Source organism: Sphaerodactylus townsendi, linkage group LG09 (genome assembly GCF_021028975.2).
Source record: "Sphaerodactylus townsendi isolate TG3544 linkage group LG09, MPM_Stown_v2.3, whole genome shotgun sequence".
NCBI lineage: Eukaryota > Metazoa > Chordata > Lepidosauria > Squamata > Sphaerodactylidae > Sphaerodactylus > Sphaerodactylus townsendi.
The window spans coordinates 61,487,685-61,509,560 of record NC_059433.1 but is presented as its reverse complement, the minus strand read 5'-3'; the positions used below and the strand labels follow the sequence as shown (position 1 = coordinate 61,509,560).

The following is a 21,876-nucleotide window of genomic DNA, read 5'->3' as shown; positions in this document are numbered from 1 at the left end:
TCTCCTGGGGAAAGATCATTCCCATGCTCCTCCAATCCTCCCTCTCGCAGGGTGGGGCCCTCCTAACTGGCTAGATTTCAACCCAATTAGGTGTTGGCTTGGAAAGCCCTCAACTGTTCCTCATTAGAGATGAATGGGCTCAAGAGTGTAAGGACCTTTCCTCCTCCATCTACCCCTTCTCCCAGGAACCCCCTTTCCTCTAATCTTGAGACTTGCCTGCCATGTACAGGTCTGCCCTCAACAAGAGCTTCAGTCTACCACTACTCTCCTTCCCTTGCTCAAGGCCATCCATTGCTTCCAACAGTGTTGGCTCCTGGCCACACTGCCACCTGAGTTGCCACAGGCAACTGAGCCATACTCCTCATTGGCCTCAAGGCAGGCCTCCTCTTTGCCACCTCCCTGGCTACAGATCGTTCATCACCCTGCATTTTCTGATGGCTTCAGGTCCACCTGCTTCTTTGCCACTCCTCCTGTTGCTGTGAGCCATTGAGCCATATTCATCAGTGGCTCCAGTGTCAGTAGCCTGGGGAGCAGTTGCCAACACTGTACCCCAGACTAGTAAGTGCAGCGAGGAGGAAGGGCCATCACCAAAAAGACTCCTCATTTTCACTAAGCACTAGACAAATAAAATATTGCATGAAATTTGTAAGAAAATGTGTCAGAAGTCTACCTAAATCAATGCATGAATATAGTCCTCAATTCATATTATGTTTTGCCAATACCAGAAGTCTTGAAAATGATCCTTCAAAATCATCACTAGAGTCCAGGATCTACAGAACTAAAAACTAGTCCTGAATATCCAAGAGATAAATAATGTTTCCAGTTTGCTGACATGTGTATATGTTATATTTATTATACTTTAAATAGCCGGGCTGAATTTGAGGTTATTAACATTATTGGGATGTGGTAAGGCACTGCATACCACATTATTAGGATGTGATAAGGAACCTTAGATATTTGAATTTTTGTCCCTCTTTTTCTTTAGTTCTTTGAATGAATTATACTTTTTTTAAACTGAGAAAAATGTGCCAAAATATTGGCATTTTTGCACTTCCTTAATGCATTTTGTTTTTTTATATTGCATTCCCTGGGTTCCTCAAACCATGTACAGCTCAAGAATATTGCATATGTTGATTAGCAAATTCACCTGTGTCTTCTGAAAAGTTTCAGGAACTTGCAGTGCACAACATTTTTTAAGAAAACCTGCCTGAGATGAGATTTAAAGGTGATGCTGAGTATGTAAAAGAAATTTAGTATGTTGGGTCACATGCAGCTGGGATCATATTTAAACTAGGGGCGAGCACTGATAAAAGTTATTGGTAAATTTCTGATTTGGATAATGAAAACCTATAAATTTTTGGGAGAGTTGAATAACGCCAATAGCTATCAGCTTTATCTGACTTTTATTGACAGTTTTAGGGTTTTTATTATCTGAACCAGAAAAATTTCCGTTCTCCCTGCTACTGTTTCCCAAGTCCACATGAAGTGGGGAGAACTGCAACTTTTTTCTGCATTCAGTTGCACTGAGATCAGCATTCAGTTGTCTTTTCCCTCCTGCCACAGCTTCCCTAGTCCTCTGGGGTTCGGGAAGCAGCAGCATTGGGGAGAACAATTGAATGCTGCCATCAGCATTTTCTCTCCTCCCCTGCCGAAAAAGCCAAATCATATTCGGCTTTTTAGGCACCAGGCTGATTTGGCTTTAAAAAAAGAAAAGAATAAACACAATAAAGGTTTATTTCAAGGGTGGGGTTTCTTTTGTGTGATTCAAGTTTACCAAATCACCACCCTTAATTTAAACTAAGTCACCAACCACAGCATTAGAGTATATACCACATCAATGCACTAAAAATCCGCATGCTGGTGTTCTAATGCTTCACATGTAAACACATGAGGCTTCAGCTCATTTGGTCTGTAAGGTCAGTATTTCTACAATTGGAAGTGACTTTCCAGAATCTCAGGCAGATTCCACATGGGCCAAAAACAGTGGCGTGAAAATGATGTAAAATGATTTAAAACCGTGTAAAAGGGTTTCACCGTTTTTACACTGCTGTTTTTGGCCCATGTGGATTCCGCCTCAGAGAAGGCATCTTTTACATCATTTCTTACCTGATCCTTTTTCAGGTAATGCCAGGGATTAAATCTGGGATCTTTTGCATGCAAAGCATACATTCTGTCACTGAGCCATGTGGCCCCTCACCACTAACACACTACTCAAACATAATACATGTAGAGATTTTTTTTGTTTATGCAGCTATCATCACATTTCAGTCATATACTGATTATCCATTTTCATGCCATTAGCCATAAGAGCATGGCATGGAGGAAAGCAACTCAGTAAATGTCAATGATTAGGTCAGGAAGTAGCTGGTTATCATTTAGCTTTCTCAAGGCCATTTTCATCAGGGATATATTTTAAATATTATGTCAAGTGGTGAAGAAACCTTCATTTGCCATTTAAAATTTTTAGACACATAGCTATAAGCAACTCATGCTGATAAAACCAGTAAGAACATAGTAAACGAAACTAAAGCATCAGTCATAAAAATCCTTTCACACCATCCTTTTGGTTATAAATATCATTATTTATGTATTATTTATGTAAAATTAACCGTCAAAACATAAACAAGAAAAATGATGTCACGGGCACCTTCAGTAACGGTCCACGAGATGCATACAACCACATGTATTAAATAAGGGATTTTATGTTTTTTCATAAACTGGGTATTGCTGAGTGTTGAGAAGAAGTGATTTCTCCCTATAAATGTGCTATTTGGAATAAAGATGTCTGGATCCCGTGCAACAAATGAATAACAGCTGTGTAGATATTATGCTAAAAGAGAGAGTCTGGAAAGACTCAGTATGTTCTTTGAATATATACAAAGGGAGGTTCTTTGTGCAAATTTGTGGTTATTAATTATTTTACTGCTTATAAGATTAGCAGCTCAAACTGGACATCACCAGTTGCCACATGATTAACTCTATGAAGCTTGAAAAGATCATTGCCAATAGACTGTAGATACTGCATGAGCAGGAAGGAAAACAGTAGAAGTACCACTAGATACATATGCACTGTTTACTTGAAAAAGCAGTTTGGGCTTAATTTTTTTAACCTGATTCTCTTCCTATGCCATGATTTTTTGCATAAAGGGTGAAGGAGGAACAACTCCCCCCTCCTCTTTTTTTTGCGTAAGATTTCAATTGTGGCTTTTCAGATTAACTGGAAAATAAGCCAAGACATGCATAGTGAGTGAACTTTCCTGTTTTTCAACTTTTTTCTTGCCCACAGGACAAAGGGAGTGACTGGTGAATGTTTTAGAATGACATGCTTGTAGTGTATGTTGTTTGACATCTATGTTCTGTGCTAGATCATGTGGCTCAGCCCATTTAGTAGTTCCTTCTTAATTAAAGTGAAGTTAATATCCCTCTGGGATTTGTTCCGAATACTTTTCTAGGCATAAATATTGCATTACAAATCATAGTAAACATACAATGGATTGCAGCTATTTCAGTACATTGATTATTTAAAAATATGGTTGTGAATAACAAGAGGTTTCAGTCACAGTATTTGATTATTTAGCCTCATCCTCACTAAAATCTAAGCCATCACTGTATTTATATTGATGAATAATAGGGATTTCAAGCACAAGAACAGTGTCATGTTCTTTAGATTGTTTAGAATGGGTATAGTTTAATTTGGGAATCCTTTGTCCTAATTTGTATATCAGGAAAAACTGAATTAATCTCCATTATTAAGTCATTACAATTGTCTGGATAGTACATTTAAATTCTGTGTGTATTTTAGCTCTGATTTTAATTGTTTTAGTGGTGTGTTTGTTTTAATGTTTATAAAGATGTGATTTTATTGTGTATTCTTTTAATTTGTTAGGTACTTTGCTAGCCTTTAAGAAGACAGAAAGACAGAGCATAAATTTTGTTAAATAATATAAACTAACAAACTGAGCTTGAAACCCCTGTCCAGTCATGGACTCAGAATAACAATTAATTATTGTCTTGCTGAATTAGCTTGTGTAAGAGTCATGTAATTTGCTGATTTCTCTTCATCCACTGCCAGGGAATTATGCAAACAGTCAATTAAACTTTTGCTGATATTTGCCAATTGCTAGCCTGCTGAGGTAACAAAGTCCTTAAGTGCACTATACCAGTTTGGACTGCAGTAGAAGATACAATTTTTAAAACTCCCCTATGGTTTTGGTTTAAAAAAACAATAACAAAAAACCTGAATCCTCTTTATTAGATTTTTTTTAATTGCAGGGAGAAAATTTTACATAGAAGAGTATTTTAAAACTCTACTGATTTATGGTTCATTTGTAAATCTAAACATCTGAACATGGGCATTGTTTTTAATTATTATGACTCAAAATGCCATTTGTAGTCGTTTTTTACTGTGCTTGATACCATTACATGGTACTGGGGCAGTAAATTCCATAAGTTGCTTATATGTTGCAAGAATCCTTTTTCTGAGAAGATGATGTGGAATTTCTTTTAGAACTATCACCTCTTGACCTTGGATCTTAAGTCTTTTTTTAGTGTTTTATTAGTATGTCACCTCTTTTTTTTCTGGTAAAGGTTACTATTATATCTCTTAGGGTTCCTTTGTCGTTTGCGTATCTCATATTTGGTCTTTGTATCCTATCAATGTCATAGTCCATTTGTTCTCTATTTATTCCCAAGAATTCAATAATCCTTTTTCTATTCATACTCTGAATCTGATGTGAGTCAAAAGATGGGCAGAGAAATTCTATTGGAGGTTTCTGAACATTTTGGACCATCGACTCCTTGGTTCCATAAGCTCATCCCCAGTGCTTCTTATCCTATCAAAAAGCATTATTCAGAAAAATGCACACTGAGGTTGATTATAATAAAATTTAAAAGAGTAACAATTTATTGCACATTTGCTTCCTCCTGGCCATTTGTCAGGTTGTGTTGGTGGGAGGAAATTCAGACTTATTCTGATTGTCTTTTATGGCGATAAGTGAAGGAATCACTGATTGCTTGTGAATAAAACTACGAAGCTGGAAACATCCCAGTTTGTTGATCAAATACAGGGGCAAATTGGGTGTTTGGACTGATCACCTAATCTTATTTGTGTACATTTTTTGGTGTATCAATTCATTAATATGGTTATTTTAAAAGTTATCTAAAAATCTAAAGGTATGCAGAAGTGGGGAGGTCATGAGTAATAGAAATGATATGATAGGACAAGATGCAGGAATAGTTGGCAACAGGAAGAAGGGCAAGGAGGAAATGTGCAGAGCAGTGCAAGGAAGTGTGGGGGGGAGTAAGACTAGGCAGACTCGGTAGGGGCGAAGGGAAGAGGACTTAGACAAAGCTGTGCCCACTGGCAAATCTGTCCCGTTCTGACAGCAAAGTAAAATTAAAATCATGCTGTAAGTGGATTTGCTTGCCACAAAGAGAATGGAATGTGAAAATGGGGCTAGAGGAAATACATTAGTACAAGAAATCTTACTGCGGCGGACATCCATCTCCAACGCGCAGCAAACACCTTGTGCGTAATCCACCAGAATCCACCATTCATGCGGAGGAATCGGGGATTAAACCCTGTTCTCCAGATTAGAGTACTCCTGTTCTTAACTACTATACCACAGAGGCTGTAGTGTTACTGTGAACTTTAAAATTTTAAAAGATGATGATAAATGTATTCAGATGAGAATCCTAAATGTAATGCTATGTACATTACTGTAAATAAAGGGTTAAAATGCAAACTATCCTCATTCTTATATGGATGAATAAATGATAGCATAGGAGATCTTTTCACAGAAGTTTCAGAATTAAATCCCAATATTTAATTCACATACAACAAACAACAGTTTAAATTAATGTAACTAGTAACTATTAGTGAACGTCAAAAAATCAAATTTCCAAAACTGCACTAAGTTCGGTATCAAAATCAGATGTGCAATTATATTTTAAGGACAACTAAAAGGCCCTGATTGATATCTGGAATTTCTCTAAAACATTGGTGTATTTTGAAAGAAATGTGTTCTGCATTATTTCTTAGTTTCATGAGATTTACATTGCATGGAAATCCCATCAACTGATTTTTTTCTCAATTTCTTTTTTCTTCCTATAATTAAATTAACATAATGCAGTTCATTAGCCATTTTGGAGAGCTTACTGGTTGTAAAATTAAGTGGAACAAAACAGGCTGTTCTGCTAGCGCAAGATTCTTTAGCAAGCCTTTATTGGCATAAAGCAGTACAACAATAATAAAAACAGATTAAAAAGCATATACAATACAGGATATACATGACAGGACGAAGGAAATCTACTGGCATTTAGTAATTTCCAGAAGAAAGTCTGCCACTATCATACAGAGAGAAGGATCAGGGTTGTTCAACAAGTAGTGTAATCTAATTAAATCGGGGAGATCTGGTAAATGTAAGGGAGTGAGATTCACATACTTGGATCTGATTTCCTTGAATCTGAGACAGTGAAGTAATTGGAGTGGGACAGAGATTCAACTGAGCCATCGTTACATGGGCACAACCTTTTAAGCACCTTTTCTTGGCATTATTAAATCTGCCATGTAACAAAGGCAGAAGGCATTACATTAAAACCTGGCTAGGAGCATTATGGCTCTCCTTTGAACAGGAGTTTATTAAGCAATACAGGTGGTGTGCCAAAAGTGGCCCGTTCAAATGGGAGAGAAAAGTACCGCACGGGGAACACGTTTTTTTCTTGGCTCGCGGTGAGTAGGAGTAGAGAACTCTCTATCCAATAGTTGACACTTTTAATAATTTCCTATAAGCTTCTGGAATAGGACAAAGGAATAGCAAAAGTGAATCCAGCTGACAGTCCAATGGAGGCAATTAATGTCTAATCACATTATGGAAAACCAGGGGTTGGAGATGGAGTGTCAGAGAGCAGACGGTGGACCGAGAGGAATTACAGTCCAGAGAGAAAGATGTATTCGCAGCCAGAATCTAAAAAAGTCCTCAGCCAAGCTGGCTAATTCCAAGGAGTTTTGACCTAACTCCAGACAAAAAGGAGGCTGCATAGGGCACACAATTTGGGAGTCCAGTTATCTTGTGAAAAAATTTAGGATTGAAGAAGGAATTTCAAGGAGTGGTTGATTAAGCTTGAATCCAAAATTGGGAACTCCGTCAAAAAAATCAATCTCAGTGACTTTGGCATTGAAAAATTTGAGGGCAGGGAGGGATAAAGGTGGCCACTGCTGTAAAAGAATCATGAAGTAGTGCTGACATACTATTAGATGTAGCTAGGAGGAAGCTGACCTTCCCTCTGGGTTGCCATATAGAAAGGTTAAAGGAAGGAAATGAGAGAGCCAGAGGTATTTATAGCACTTAACCTCTGTTCAATTTAGATTGCTTTTCATTGCCCATGTGAGCTTCTTAAAGCGCCTAGAGAAGACCAATACCTTGGTTTTTTCATAATTAATTGTCAGTCTGTTGGATTCACAGTAATCCACACAGTGCTTCATTAAGCGACTGAGGCCAACTCTGGTTCGAGAGAGAAGGACAGCATCATCTGCATAGAGCAGAATTGATACATGGGATGTACCCAGTTTTGGGGCATGGCTGTTCACTGCTGAGAGGGCAGAGGGGAGGTCACTTAAGAAAAGATTGAAAAGAGTTGGGGCCAGGACGCAGCCCTGTTTGACCCCTTTGGAAATTGAAATACTGTCTGTCAAAAGGCCTTTGTGGGAACATTTGATCCGGCAACTGGTATTTGTGTGCAGTTGCCTAATTAAGCTTACTGGTTGTAAAATTAAGTGGAACAAAACAGGCTGTTCTGCTAGCGCAAGATTCAAATCTTTTGATAACTGCCAATTTCACTGGGTCTCAGCAAAACATATCTGTTTTCTTTATTCTTACAGATGTCAAGAAACAGTAAGAATCAACCTGGGACAGTGGTTCTCAACCTGGGGGTCAAACGACCCTTTCACAGGGGTCGCCTAAGACTCTCTGCATCAGTGTTCTCCATCTGTAAAATGGATAAATGTTAGGGTTGGGGGTCACCACAACATGAGGAACTGTATTAAAGGGTCACGGCATTAGGAAGGTTGAGAACCACTGACGTAGGACATTGCATAGCTTAATTCTTGCAATACTTTTTTTACAAAAATTGAACATACTCAGAATTCATGTGATCCCCAATTATTCTATTTAAGAAGACTGCCAACTCTGTGCGTGTGTGTGTGTGTTTGTGTGTGTGTGTGAAGTGCCATCAAGTCTCTTCCAACTGATGGCAATACAATAAATAATGTCCTCCAAAATGTTCTATTATTAACAACCTTGCTCAGGTCTTGGAAATTGAGGACATGGCTTTGTTGACTGAGGCATATTCCTCACGGGCCACTACAGCGGCTTTCCACCAGCATATATGAAGCCGGTGGAGTCCCAGGGCCATTCGCACGCTGAGATGTGAGCGGCCTCAGAGCGGCTGCGGTCCACAGAGGCATCTCCATTTTATTTTTATACACTTACCCTCTCTCCCTGAAGTGTGGGGGGAAATGGAGCCGCCGAAAAGCAGCGCCTCTAACCCGGTGCTGTTTGCATGGTGCCGACTGAGAAAAACAGTTTCCAAAAAGCTTTGCTCATTGAGTGAGGCAGGAAAACAGCATTTCTGCCCTGGTTGGAGGGAGAAGCACAGCGCAGCCTCAGTGCTGTGAACAGCACCCCTGGAACAATGTTTTTACCGTTCCAGGGGCACTGTTTTTGGTTTGTGCCGAATCTGTCTTAGACAATCAATTTGACGTCCTAATCTTTTACTGTTGCCTTCAACTTTTCTTAGCCTTTTTGTTTTTTATTGGGAGCCTTATCTTCTCATAATGTAACCAAAAGACAGTTGCCGCAATTTGGCAATTTTGCCTTCCAGGAAGAATTCAGGTTCAATTTGATCTAGAACTCACTTATTAGACTTTTTGGTGGTCCATGCTATCCATAAAACTCTCCTCCAGCACCAGATTTCAAAGAATCAACTTCCTCCCTGGCAGATTTCTTCATTGCCCATCTTTCACATCCATACACAGTAATGCAAAATACAATTTCATAAATTACTTTGATCCTGGTTGCCAGCAGCACATCCTTATATTTAAAAATCTCTTCTAGCTACTTCATGGCTGTTCTGATTTCTTGGTTGTAGTTTGAGCCAAGGAAAATCTTTTAACAATTTTAGTTACTTCATCATCATCAAGTTATGTAATTCCCCATTAGTTATTATATTTGTCTTGTTCCGCTGTAATCCTGCTTTGGCACTTCCTTGCTAGTAAAGTGGTGTCATCTGCATATCTCAAATTGTTAGCGTTGCTTCCACCAATTTGCACTCCACCTTCATATAAATCTACTCTAGTTTTCCTAATGATGTGTTCTGCATACAGTTTGAAGATGCAGGGAGATAAAAATCATCCTTGTCTGACATCTTTGCCATTTGGAAACCATTGTTTTTCAGTATTCTTTTCAAACAGTAGCTTCTTGTCTAAAGTACAGGTTGCACATCAAAACAATCAGATGCTGTGGCACACCCATTTCTTTTAAAACCAACCATAGCTTTTAATGATCCACACAGACAAAAGCTTTGCTATAATCTATGAAACAGAAGCTGATTTTTTTTCCTGAAATTGTCTCATATGGGGTGTTGTGGGTTTTCCGGGCTGTATGGTTGTGTTCCAGGAGCATTTTCTCCTGACATTTCGCCTGCATCTGTGGCTGGCATCTTCAGAGGATTTGAAGATACACCAATGTAAACTTGCAATATGATGTGCCTCTTCCTTTTCTGAATGCAGCTTGAATATCAGGCATTTCTCGTTCCACGTATGGTAACAGTCTTTATTGTAGTATGGACAGCCCCATTCATGAGCTGGATGCTCAGCTGCAGCGGCATCTCAGCTGATCCCCGCTGCCACCTCCAAAGAGTCTTTCCAGCCGCATGGAGAGATCGAAAAGCCTCCCTGCTGCTGAGACCCCAATGAGCTGCACCATGCTTACACCAGCCAAAAGGCTGGCTTAAGTATGGCCTGCAACCTGCCAGCATACCTCTGGCAAAGCCCAGGAGGAAACCAATTAATATTGGCTCTTCCCCCACCCCCACTATGGCAGCAGCAGTGTAGTGCTGACACAGTGTTCAGCGCAGCATTCAACCTCAGGTGGGGGGGCAGTGTCCGCACCCCAGAAGAATCACCCATTCACCAGGGTTAGTGCCCCGGGGAGGGTTAATTCACCTTATTCTTGTTAAGATTTTGATGGACTCTGTTTCTGTGGCTTGGAATAGCTTTATTGATAAGCCATCTTTTGGTGATTTGTTTCTTCCACTTGGTCTCAGTGCAGGTTTCACATCACTTTCTAAAGCTGTAGCTTCTTCTTCAAAAGATTCTTCTTGGAAGAAATCTGTCATTCTGTCAACTCTTTTCTACAGTTCTTTAGTATATCATTCCCATATTTTCTTTTATTTTGTCCTGTAGGTTAACATATTTCTATGTTGATCTTTCAGCATGGCTAGCTGTGCTTTAAATTTCCCTTTGATTTCTTGGATCTTGTGGAACAGATCTCTTATTCTTCCTTTCTTGTTATTCTTTTCTATTTCTTTGCACAGGTTATTATAATAGTTCTCTTTGTCTTTGACATGTGAGTCACTGGAACACTGCATTTAGACTTTTCATTCTATTCTTTTCACCTTTCACTTTTGTTTCTAATCTAATTTTAGCAATTTTAAGAGTTGCCTCATTCATCTATCAAGGCTTTTCATTTCTTTTGGCTACAGGAATAGTCTTTGCACATTCTTCCTTTTAATCTGTAGTTCTTCTGATTCACATTCACTTGAACTTAGTAATGCAATTTTTCTTTACGTGGGATTTAATCTCATCATGAATGTTTATTAGATTGTATTGTGACTCTATGAATGCTTTGGTGTTTTCCTTCAGCTTTATTCTCATTTTTTATGTTAATGCTCTCTACTACAATTGGCTCCTGGTTTTGTTTTGGCAGAGTGAGTAGAGCTTCTCCTTCTGCTTCCAATTATGTAATCTATTTATTTTCTGAATTGGCCTTCTGATGATGTCCACGTATACACGTGTCTGTTTGGTTGCCTGAAACACATGTTTCCAATGAACAACTTGTAGCCTTCTCAGAATTCTGTGTTTCTCATCTGCTTCATTTCATACTCCTAGCCCAAATCTGCCAACAATATTTGATTCTACTTCGTTTCCTACTTTTGCATTCCAGTCACCTATGATTATCAATGCATCTTGCTTAAGTGTCTGATCCATTTCTTCTTGGATACTTGCATAAAACTTTTGAATTTCTTTCTTATCAGCTTCTGTAGTTGTGGTGTCACCTTCAATGATGATGATATTGATAGGCTTTCCATGAAATTTGTTTGATATTATTTGGTTAGTCTTTGCATTATAGCCCTTAACTACCTGTGCTACATCTCGCCTCGCTATTAGAACAACTCGATTTCTTCTGGGTTTGTCATTCCCTGAGTAAAAAACTTCATAATTTTCTGGCTGAAAATGCCTTAATGCAGCCCACATTAGTTCATGTCAACTTCTTACTCCACAAAAATATTTCATTAAATATACAGACCTAAAATAGACTTTTTCAAAATCAAATTTAGTCTAGATGATAATGGCTTCAGTCTACGAAATGAATGTGATATTTTACTCTGTAAATTTACTGTAGTGTAAGCTTTTGGTAGGAAGCATGAGGCATTAGTTGGTAGATAATACGTATTATTCATCTAGTTGGGCACATGCAGAACTGGCAAAATAGAAAAGTACTTTGTCACATTATCAAATTGTCAAAGGCCTGGGTGCCTGCTCTATTGCAGTTTGGTTTCACTATTGTCCATATTCAGATGTAGAACTAACTATATGGGGAAACCCTTACTGATGTATCACCTAAAAATGATATATTGGAAAATGTGGTTTGTTTGTAGGATATTATGAACTTGTATGAACCTTGTATGAACTTTTTAGCCCTAATGAGGATCTTTCCTCACTTGCAGATTAGCAAACTATATTCTACTAATTGAACAGAATATTAGTGAAATACTGTTATACATATTCTAGAAGTCTGGTTGTAAAGTACTAGCTACCTATGAACCTGCAACATCGGGGTGGGGGTGGGGTGGGGGGCTTTTGGAAATTTTGCCTGTTCTATTAACTGTTGTATTAACTAGTTACAGCACTTCAAATTCAACACTGGCGCTGCAAAAATAGCATACTGTTTCTTACAATGCAATCCTGAGGCCCAGCAGTTGTGCTGCTGGTGGCCATAGGGAAGCTGAGCTGTTGCCACTGGAGATACTTAAGTGGTGGCCAGAAGGGGAAAGGAGGGTTTTTTCTCCCTTCTTTTCACTTTTTTAATGGTGCCTTTGCACTGGCATGGAGCAGCAGCATGGCAACACTGCTGCAATGTAGGGTGGTGGTACCTGGGGGCTGATGGACAGAATGCCCACAGCCAATCAGGAGACCATAGGTGGGGGGGCAGAACATGGCAGTTGGATCTCCTGTGGGAAGGAGAAGGGCAAGACAAGAACATAAGAACATAAGAACAAGCCAGCTGTATCAGACCAGAGTCCATCTAGTCCAGCTCTCTGCTACTCGCAGTGGCCCACCAGATGTCCACAAAGCAGATGAACTCTCAGTCACTGTCTTACCTCACCTTCCACTTTAAGGGATCATGGCATAGATTGGAGCAACCTGAAGTAAAGATGTCTGGCTTGAGCACTGGCCTCCAACACCCCCCTGCTATCCCAAGCTGGTTCTGTTCCCAGACTTAACAAAGGGTGTGCAAAACTCAGAAGAGGAAGGAGGAAGTCATCTCCAATGTATTCATTATCAACAACTCACTGCCAGCCTTTACCATGCAGCACCAAAGGGGCCCCCATACTAGCCCCATGCTATCCCTATTCAGGGCAGAGCTGGAGGAGGTACTACTAGGGCCACCTATTGAGCAGGAGCAAGAACTACCTCTGAGAGGTCGTCCAGCATCCTCTCCATGCACATCTGTGCTTCCTCCATATCCCTCGTGAGAGCAAGCAGACCCTCCAGGTGCCCTGCAAATGCCAACATGGTGGCAGACAGCTGTTCTAGCCACCACTGACCCCTGGAGAACTCTTTCTGTCACTTTTGATGGCTCTCCAGCTATTCACACTTAATCACTCCCCACATAGATGACAGAGGAGGGGGAGCCGGATATGGGCCCTCTGCATGTGTACCCAGCAAGGGGGCATCATCCCCAGCATTACATGAGGCATTAGTAGTCATTGCACCTGGGACTAGGGGGTTGGAGCCTGGTCCTCTCCTACTCTACTTAGTCTCCACTCCCCCAACTTTGCTATTATCTGATGATGTCAAGTTCACCTGCTCAAGGCACTCATCCTCAGCCTATTGACTTTGAGATGCCAAGTGATGGCAGGATGACTAAACCAACCTCAGGGTTAGGATTCAGAGTTGGTCAATGACATCTGCTGTGAATGTCAGGGAGAATAGCCTTGAGGGTGAGGGACAGAAAGAGTGGCAGGCCCAAGAGGCAGTGTGTAACTCCTCTTGTAGGGTTATACACCCTAGTGATCACCCCACCTCTTTTGTCCAAGCCTCTGGTACCTCACCACTATTGGTACCACCCACTTATCCTAATGGCTGCCACCTTGCCAGGGAAGAAGAGATGAGAGATATAAACCTGAAGCTCCAAAGAGCTTATAGTGCAGCACTGCCTTCTGTCTCCTGGCTGCCCAGATGAAAAGCATATTCTTTGGAGGCAGAGAGAAGCTTTGTGTAAAAAGGGTGCAATTTGAGGTCAAATTGGGTGTGGGGGGGGCGGCGGCACTCTCCTCTGGACTTGTTTTCAGAGACCTTGTTCCTCTGGTCACCCGAATCTTTCCTTCAGCTGTCGGGGGCGGGGGGGGGGGTGACACCCAGGGTGAGCCCAAGTTGTTGTTTTAGCCAGATGTGTCCCTGGGTTTGGGAGAACAGTTCATTGTTTGCCTGCCAGTCTGTCAGATCCTTCCTCAGCATTCCTGATTGGATTTTGGTGCAGAGTGCTTGCCCCATTGTGCTAAGGGCTCTGTCTGTACTTCCCCCTCCACCAAAGTGCCATGCTATTCATTCTGGCCTAACTTCAGGTAGCTGTCAGACAGTGTCCCTCACCATGCACCCTACTAGCTGATGTTTGATGCTTCTTGGCCAGGATTTATAAAGGGAAGGGAAGCACCACTAGTCCCTGGGAAGGAGGCTTTTCCGGGGCTGGAAAGCTTTCCATTGGTTACTCCCTTAATCAGCATCCTAAACTGCTTTGGACTGTGTGGACGGGGCTGCCCAACTTTGATGGTGCAATTTTGAGCCTGAGTAGAGGGGTTCCTGGGCAAAAGGGCACAGGAAATCCACTGAAATCGGCCCTTTTACACCAACACATAGCCCTAGCTCAGCTATGCTACAGATATGCCAGCATGCAAAAGTGCCACAGCTAAGGCGGAACACAAAATTTTGTTACTGTCTTGTTCCCCCTTTTTTGGGGAGGGTGTAATCTGGGGTATTGCTGACGCCATTTTACTGAATTACTGCTGTGTTTTAAATATTTAAACTTTTAAACTTACATTTTAATTTAATGGGGTTTTATTTATATACTATATATGGAATCCATGTTGTACACCGCCCAGAGCCCTTTGGGGATTGGGCGGTATAGAAATCCAATCAATCAATCAATCAATCAATCAATCACTCAATTAATAAATATCAGTGTAGCTGAACTTGACTCTGTGCCAGCATATCTGCCAGATACAACAGTATAGGGGTCAATCTGCCCCCTATGTCACTTTGGTGCCTCCCTTAGAATTGTGCTGTTAATTGGCAGGATGGATTTTTCTCAGCTAACTTAGATATTCCACTTGCCTTATGGATGTGAGAGTTGCCAAACTTTGATTAAAAATGCTAAACCACTTGAGAAATGCCTTGGAAAGGAACCTGACACACCCATGGATTTGAGCTGTGGCCAAGGAAGAAATTAGGGGAAGAACCTAGAAGGTCATGGGTGAAGCTTAGTAGAGTTCTAGGGTTCTCTAGAGTTTCATGCTACAATACTGGTTAACTTTTCAATAGAATACTTGCTAGCTGGCAGTCTTGCTACCTTCTGACAATAGATAGATATCTTTGTTAACTACCCAGCCTGTTGTATATCTGTCAGGCACATTGCTCAATTAGATGTTCTCAGGCTTGCAACCCATTGCATCGGATGGTTTCCTCAATCTATTTCACTTTGATCCATTTATCTTATATGTGTTTCTTCCACTTAAGAAATCCAGCTGTTTTGATCTGACTTTTCTGCAGGATATTCTCTAAACTAGCCCTATAATTCACTTAGTTATAACTGAGTTTCACTATGTGGTAGAAACAAATCAGTTAAATGAACTTTCACTTTGAACATATCAAATTACCATTTTAAGGATTGATTTGTAATGATATTTGCTTTGTATAGGATATTTGTGTATATTTGTATATAGACATTATTTCGGTGCAGAAACAGAAATGCAATGTGTGGAAGTATTCCTAAATTACAAGTTTTCTTTCGTCTTCATGATATGTAACTGTAAATTTTGAAACATTGGTTCATTAATTTTTTCATATCATTTTGTAAAATTTTTGTATATTTTTGTATATTATCATTTGTGGAGATGCTATGGAACATGACAGTCAAATATTAAGGAAGGCAACAGATCTTTTTGAAAGCTCTCTGAGAAGACAGAATAGGAGCAAAACTAAGAAATAATGTATTGTCGAAGGCTTTCACGGCCAGATTCAACTGATTGTGGTGGGTTTTCTGGGCTGTGTGGCCATGGTCTGGTAGATCTTGTTCCTAACGTTTCGCCTGCATCTGTGGCTGGCATCTTCAGAGGTGTATGGCATCTTCAGAGGTGTATTACACACAGTACAGATACACCTCTGAAGATGCCAGCCACAGATTCAGACGAAACATTAGGAACAAGATCTACCAGATCACGGCCACATAGCTCAGAAAACCCACCACAACCAACTAAGAAATAATCTTTATAGCTAGTTTTCACCTTCTAGTAGTAGTTACAGCAAATTAGCTTGATACGGGTCAGGGAAAGATTGCCCTTTGTGCAGTTAAGTAATAATAACAGTGAGGTGTAGTTCATTAGTCTTATTTCATGTTTTTGTGTTTGTGACCTTGAGGAGATATTTTAACTGCCCATTCAAGGTGGGGGGCAGATCTGCTGATGACTGTGGCACGGGGCCATGCTGGCAAATTTGCTCTCCCTGGGGCACTTGCCCTGGTGGAGAGGTGGATCCTCAGCAGGCAGATACCACAGCCCTCCACAGTGAAATGCAGTGCTGAATGCTGTGCCAGCAACCTTATGCCCCCACCACTGGCATAGCGGCAGTGATCCAGGAGCGTGACTTGGGGAGGAGCCAATGCTAATCAACTTCCCCCCAGTGGTTGCATCTGCTATGCCAGCGGCTGGAGCTGTGGACTTACCTTTTCAGTGGTGCAAGTCCATTAAGCCCAATTGGGGCTTTCCACCAGCAGGAAGGCTTTTTTGCACTTTTGGCCTTCCCATGCTACTGAAAAGCTCCCTTGGGAACAGTGGGGCAGCATGGCTATGATGTCATGTCTGGGTGCCCAGCCCTTTGGATGGGGCTTTAGATGTTAAATTACATTTCCCACATTAATATATTAGGGTTCTGTTGCAGTTTGTTGATTGAAACATATAAAAATAATATTAAACACAAACATATGTATGGCATTTGGGAACCATAATGCTGACCACATTCTATGCTTATGAAATCAATAAGAAGTTGGTTGTTAGAGTAATTTCTGCAGAGCAGTTAAAGTGTGTTGTACATTAGTAAGAAACCACAGCTTTTTTCTATTTATAGACGAGCCATGATTAAATAATTAGCATTTTACTATAGTTGTTTAAAATTTTTATGTTATTAAGTCAGTTATTGATTACATGCTTTGCCTGTAAAGGGTCCAAGAGTTAATTCCTGACACCATTCAGTAAAGGGTCTGAGATGGCAGATCAGTGCTGCCTTATTACTTCATCTGACCACAATGTTCCATAAAGTTGACTATGGGTGATTCCGCACATGAGTAAAATAGGTTCAACTCAGTTCTCTGAGAAGGGTACTAACCTAGGTCGAAGCCATTGTTGTTCCCCACTGCAACCAGCTTGATCCCAGCTTGGAGGGCAGAATCATCCTGTGCCTCTTCGCCGCTTCGTTCCAATTGGCTACTGTTCTACGGCCATGTTCTGTCTATCCCCACACATAAAAAAAAGTGCCACAGGAATGGAGGGATGAAGGTGGCATTTTTTGATTGGCCAGCTATACGCCTGCCCGAAACACTCAGCTGTGATTGGCTGAATGGAGAACTCCGGGCACCAGAGATTCCGCACTTTACTGGAATTGAGCTGAGTTCGAGTGTGGTTCCCTGAAAAAGTAGTGGTTCCCAACTGGAGTTGGAAATTTGACCGCTACACGGGGCGAAGCTGGTACAAAACCACGTCGATCCCAGTGGTTGTGCGGAGCACTTAGGTCGAACGCAGCTCGAACTTAGGTCGATAACGTAAGTGCGGAATCGACCTATGATCTTCCGAATCCTCGCCTTGCGGACACTGGTATATGTGGAACAGCCTTATAGTGGCTGATCTCATTTCTCCAGGGTCAGGGACAGAGGGTGGCACAAGGGGACAGGACATTGCTATGTCGCTCACTGGTGTGTCCAGAAAGCAGCTACATGGTCCTTACCGAGACTGTGAAGACACATATCAAACAGGTGCTCTGTCAGCTGTATTGACTCCTGCTGGAATAATGTATCATGTTCAAGGTTCTGGTGTTAACCTTCAAAGCCCTAAATGGTTTGGGACCTTACTACTTGTAGGACCTCCCAAGATTTTTTATTTTTTCTGTCTATATTTTACTGACCATGAATTTTGTTTCTTTTTGAGGATCCTCCTACATCTGTTTCACTTGGATTAAGAATGGAGGAGATGATTTTCAACCTGGCAGATACACATTTATTCTTCAATGATTTAGAAGTAAGTAATGATCCTTTTAGCAAGAAAATACATTTAGTATTAGTTTTGTTATGCAGATCGAGAAATAATTTGAATTGTCAAAACCTTCTGAATATGTTTGATGTATGCATTAAATATATACAGTCATATACATTTAAGTTATTTGTTATTCCCAGATGTAGTGCATTTAAGAACTGGACATATCTTGTTGCTGTTCTGACTGTCATTGATTCAGCTGTTAAAATATGTTGAATGCATGACAGTTATACATATTACGGTGTGATGGTTTGTGCAGGCTGTGGCATATTAAACATTGTCTTCTTAATGATCACTAGTATTCTCCATTACGTCTCATGGTGAGGAAGCATTACCTCTGAATCCAGGGGAAATCATTAATGTTGCATTGGCTGTCAGTCTCAGCTTATTACAGCCTCCCCAGTTGCATATACAGCTTGTTAAGCGTGAGGGTTTCTTTGTTAGTCATGCTTCTCATGTGGTGTGCTGTGGTGTAAAGACTTGCGGCCGATTAGCACATTTACAGTTGGTCACTTATTCTCCTTTGTAGCTCGCTGATGTGAGCAAGGAATTTTGGACAGGGAATAGACTGTACAGCAGCCACCAACTTTCATGATCATGGTGAACCATCCTGCTGAGCCATTTTCCACATAAGCTGAAAAAAAAAATTAGTTGGACCTTTTCCCAGCTCTTTTGGTCCTAGTGCTTTTATGCATTCATCTTTAAATTTTTCTGGATTACTAAGGGCAGCTTTCAGTGAAATGCTTGTCTGTTTCATCTTACAAAGGAAAAAGTTATTTCTGTTGATATTTTCATTTAAAAAATATGAAAACAGTTAAGCTTTGCTCCCATCATAATAAAGGCAGCTATTTATTTAAAATCCTACCATTAAACAAGCTTGTGGCAGGACTGCCAACAGGCATTAATCATCACATTGTTGTTTTGTTAGAATTTATAAATGTATGTTATTCCAGACAGGCAAAAGAATCCAAAAGATTCAAATACAACTTTTGCTGATCAAAGTTAATTGGCAGCAATTGGCCTTTAAATATTTCCTGATGTTTCCTTTTCTCAAAAATCAAGCAAAATACACCTTATTTAATAGATGAGCCAATATCATTTGAAAAATGCTAGTGTGTGACGAACCTTAAATGTGGTTTCTCAGACATCTGTCCTATATTTTGATTTCTTTTCATCTGTGAAGAAACTACTCACAGATGAATTGGCAACTTAAGAATGTAATAAAATTATTTAAATGTGCTTTATTTTTTCTTCCATTCCTTAGTGAAGTATTTATTTGTTTCACATATAAACTACTAGATTTCCTATATTTGCAAATGTTTTTAATAAGACAATTTAATGTTAAAGGCATGTACTGTTTAGTACAAATAGAGCAATTAGTTCTTGATATACACTGGATTGCTATTCAACCATTGAAGAAAATAACAAAGGGTGCTTATTTTTCAAGGTTGTATGTTTTCTGGTTGCATTTAATTTTATTCAAAGATTAAAAGTAGTATCACATCTTGTTCCTATGTCAAATAGTTTCTAGTATTTTAATTTGTTTTTCTCGGCCATAAACATTCGTTGAAGAGATATACAAGATCTTAAAACTGCATGCATCTGAAATTGATGTTAATGGAAATTTGCCATAATTTTAGTGGTTTTGACAAAATACTGGCCACATTCCAGAGAAGTGGTATGATTCATTTGGCTTACAAAGCAGGGTTTTGGATTTGTGTTTCACAACTAGTTGCTTCTCAACCCACGTAGGCTAGTGACTCTTCAAATTTTGGGAAATTTCAAAAGCAGCTTGTGATGTGGTAGAGGAATCCCACTGGATGGGTCCAGAGTAGTTCTCTGGACTGTGGCCGATTCCTTAAAACTGGAGTACTGAATAGAGGATCTCACTGGCTATTGAAATATCTTTTGATAATTCGTTCAGTAAATTGAAAACAATTATACATGTTTTAAAGTACCGATAAGAATCCACTCTTGCCAGCTTTGCTCAACTGATAGCATAATTCAGAAAATAAATAGGAAGGAAAGAATGAATGAAGGATCTGTGCATCATGCAATATTTTGGATCAATACTGTCAGTATTTTTGGATTAAAACCACATGAAAGAATTCTTAGCTTAAATCAGTTTTACCAGTTTTAATCATATATTGATAGTAAAAATGCTTTCCGATGAACTTATATTAGTAGTAGTTCTGTATCCATGAAAACCAACTCCCTGATTAATACTTGTATATAACTTCAGAGGTTCTATTGTCGCTTAGAATGATTAGCAGTTGCAACCCTTGGTTGGGCAGCCACTGTTACTTTGCACTATTACTGTAATCTTTCTCATTAAGGACAAAAATACCATGCAAGATTCACATAGACTCATTTCTGCATCTTTAAGATCAACAAAGGCAGTCTGGGAAAGTGCATTGTGGGATGACTGAGCAGGAATAACCATTGGTTTTGACTTATTTTAATTCAAGAGCAAAGATAAGCAGCCATATTTCCTTCTCCTAATCAGATGAGGCACAGGAAGCATTTATTAATCTTTCCTACCTCCTGTTAAGTCCAAGTCTTCTAGCCCTGAAACAGTTAGACAGTAAGATTCATACCAGCTTCTGCCCGTCTCACATAGGAATCCATACATGGGAGATGAGCCATTTTTCATCCTCAGAGTAACCTTTTGAGATGACTGGACCTTGGTTACATAATGAAGTTCAGGGATAAGTGGGAGTTTGAACCCAAATTTCTCTGGTGCAAAGCTAATATTCTATCCTGTTTGCCACATACATTCAATAATTTCAGGCAACTATCTCCCAGATGTTCATAGAAATAACATAAACTTTCTTAATGGCTTGACCTTTGATGTATTTCCTTTCCATTCATCAATCTAATTTACATGATAAATTGGTTTTAAAAACTATGGCCTACAGTGAACCAAATTTAGAAGCCCCCCCCCCCTTTAAGAATTGTTAGCGTGAAATATATTTCTCAAGTATTGTAATTAGGCTATTTTCTCCTTCATTTGCAGTAGCCATTTCTAATAATTTCTGTTAGTTAAAATGTCAAAGTTTTTTTCAGGGGGACAGTGATTTCTGGAAATGTGCATTTGGGTAAAACTGAGCCAAAAATATATTCCAAAAATACCTTGTCAGCATTTTCCAGATATATTCAGCTCCTTCACATATATCCAGGATTTTGGGGGATACTAAAAAAAATGTGTTCCAATAAATCCTGAAATATCTGGGATTAACTGGGAATTACAGGAGTGGCATTTCTACCTTCACTCTCCATGTTTCTATGTCTCCTGGGATTTGGTATGAGCTTCCCAGTCTGATTTAAGTGGATTACCGTATACAGCAGTGTGTGGGCGGTAAAAACACAGTTGTGGAGGAGGACTTCGTACAGTTGCTGCTGCTGGAGCAAAGCCACAACAGCCTATTTCCCCCACAAGTGTGTTTTCGTGACTCACTAAACGAGCAAGTCTTTTTGAAAATGCTGGTGTGCAGCTAGCACAGTGTGAACGGCCAGGCAGGAGGCACTCCTGCTCCAGCCACTCTTGCGTACCTCTTTGCTTGCTGCTTCCTGTCTGTTTAGCCATGCAGGCGCAGGGGTTGGTATCTGGGTTCCACAAGATGTCAACATGGCCATGGGGTTCATGGTCCATTCCTGCGTGGTTATGCAGGACTGGACGGACAACAAGAAAAAAAAGCCAGGCCCCGTGCGAAGGCCCAGCCAGATTGCATGCTGTTCATGGCGTGCCTGGCCATGCAATCGCCCCGGGGCAGCTGCGTTACTGTGTATGGCCTGTGT

General features: G+C 40.2%; 1 protein-coding gene across 19 annotated transcripts in view; it reads left to right on the top strand.

Moving 5' to 3' along the window:
* EYA1 (EYA transcriptional coactivator and phosphatase 1) overlaps positions 1-21,876 on the top strand; it is a 128,035-nt gene that overhangs the window by 49,163 nt on the left and 56,996 nt on the right. For all 19 annotated transcript variants that reach the window (XR_007245456.1, XR_007245455.1, XR_007245454.1 and 16 more), the window contains one exon: positions 17,974-18,063. Coding sequence is in view for 7 of the 19 variants with exons in the window: in XM_048507747.1 (XP_048363704.1) it covers positions 17,974-18,063 (90 nt within the window). In the remaining 12 variants the exon portion in view is untranslated. The remainder of the gene's footprint in view (positions 1-17,973; positions 18,064-21,876) is intronic.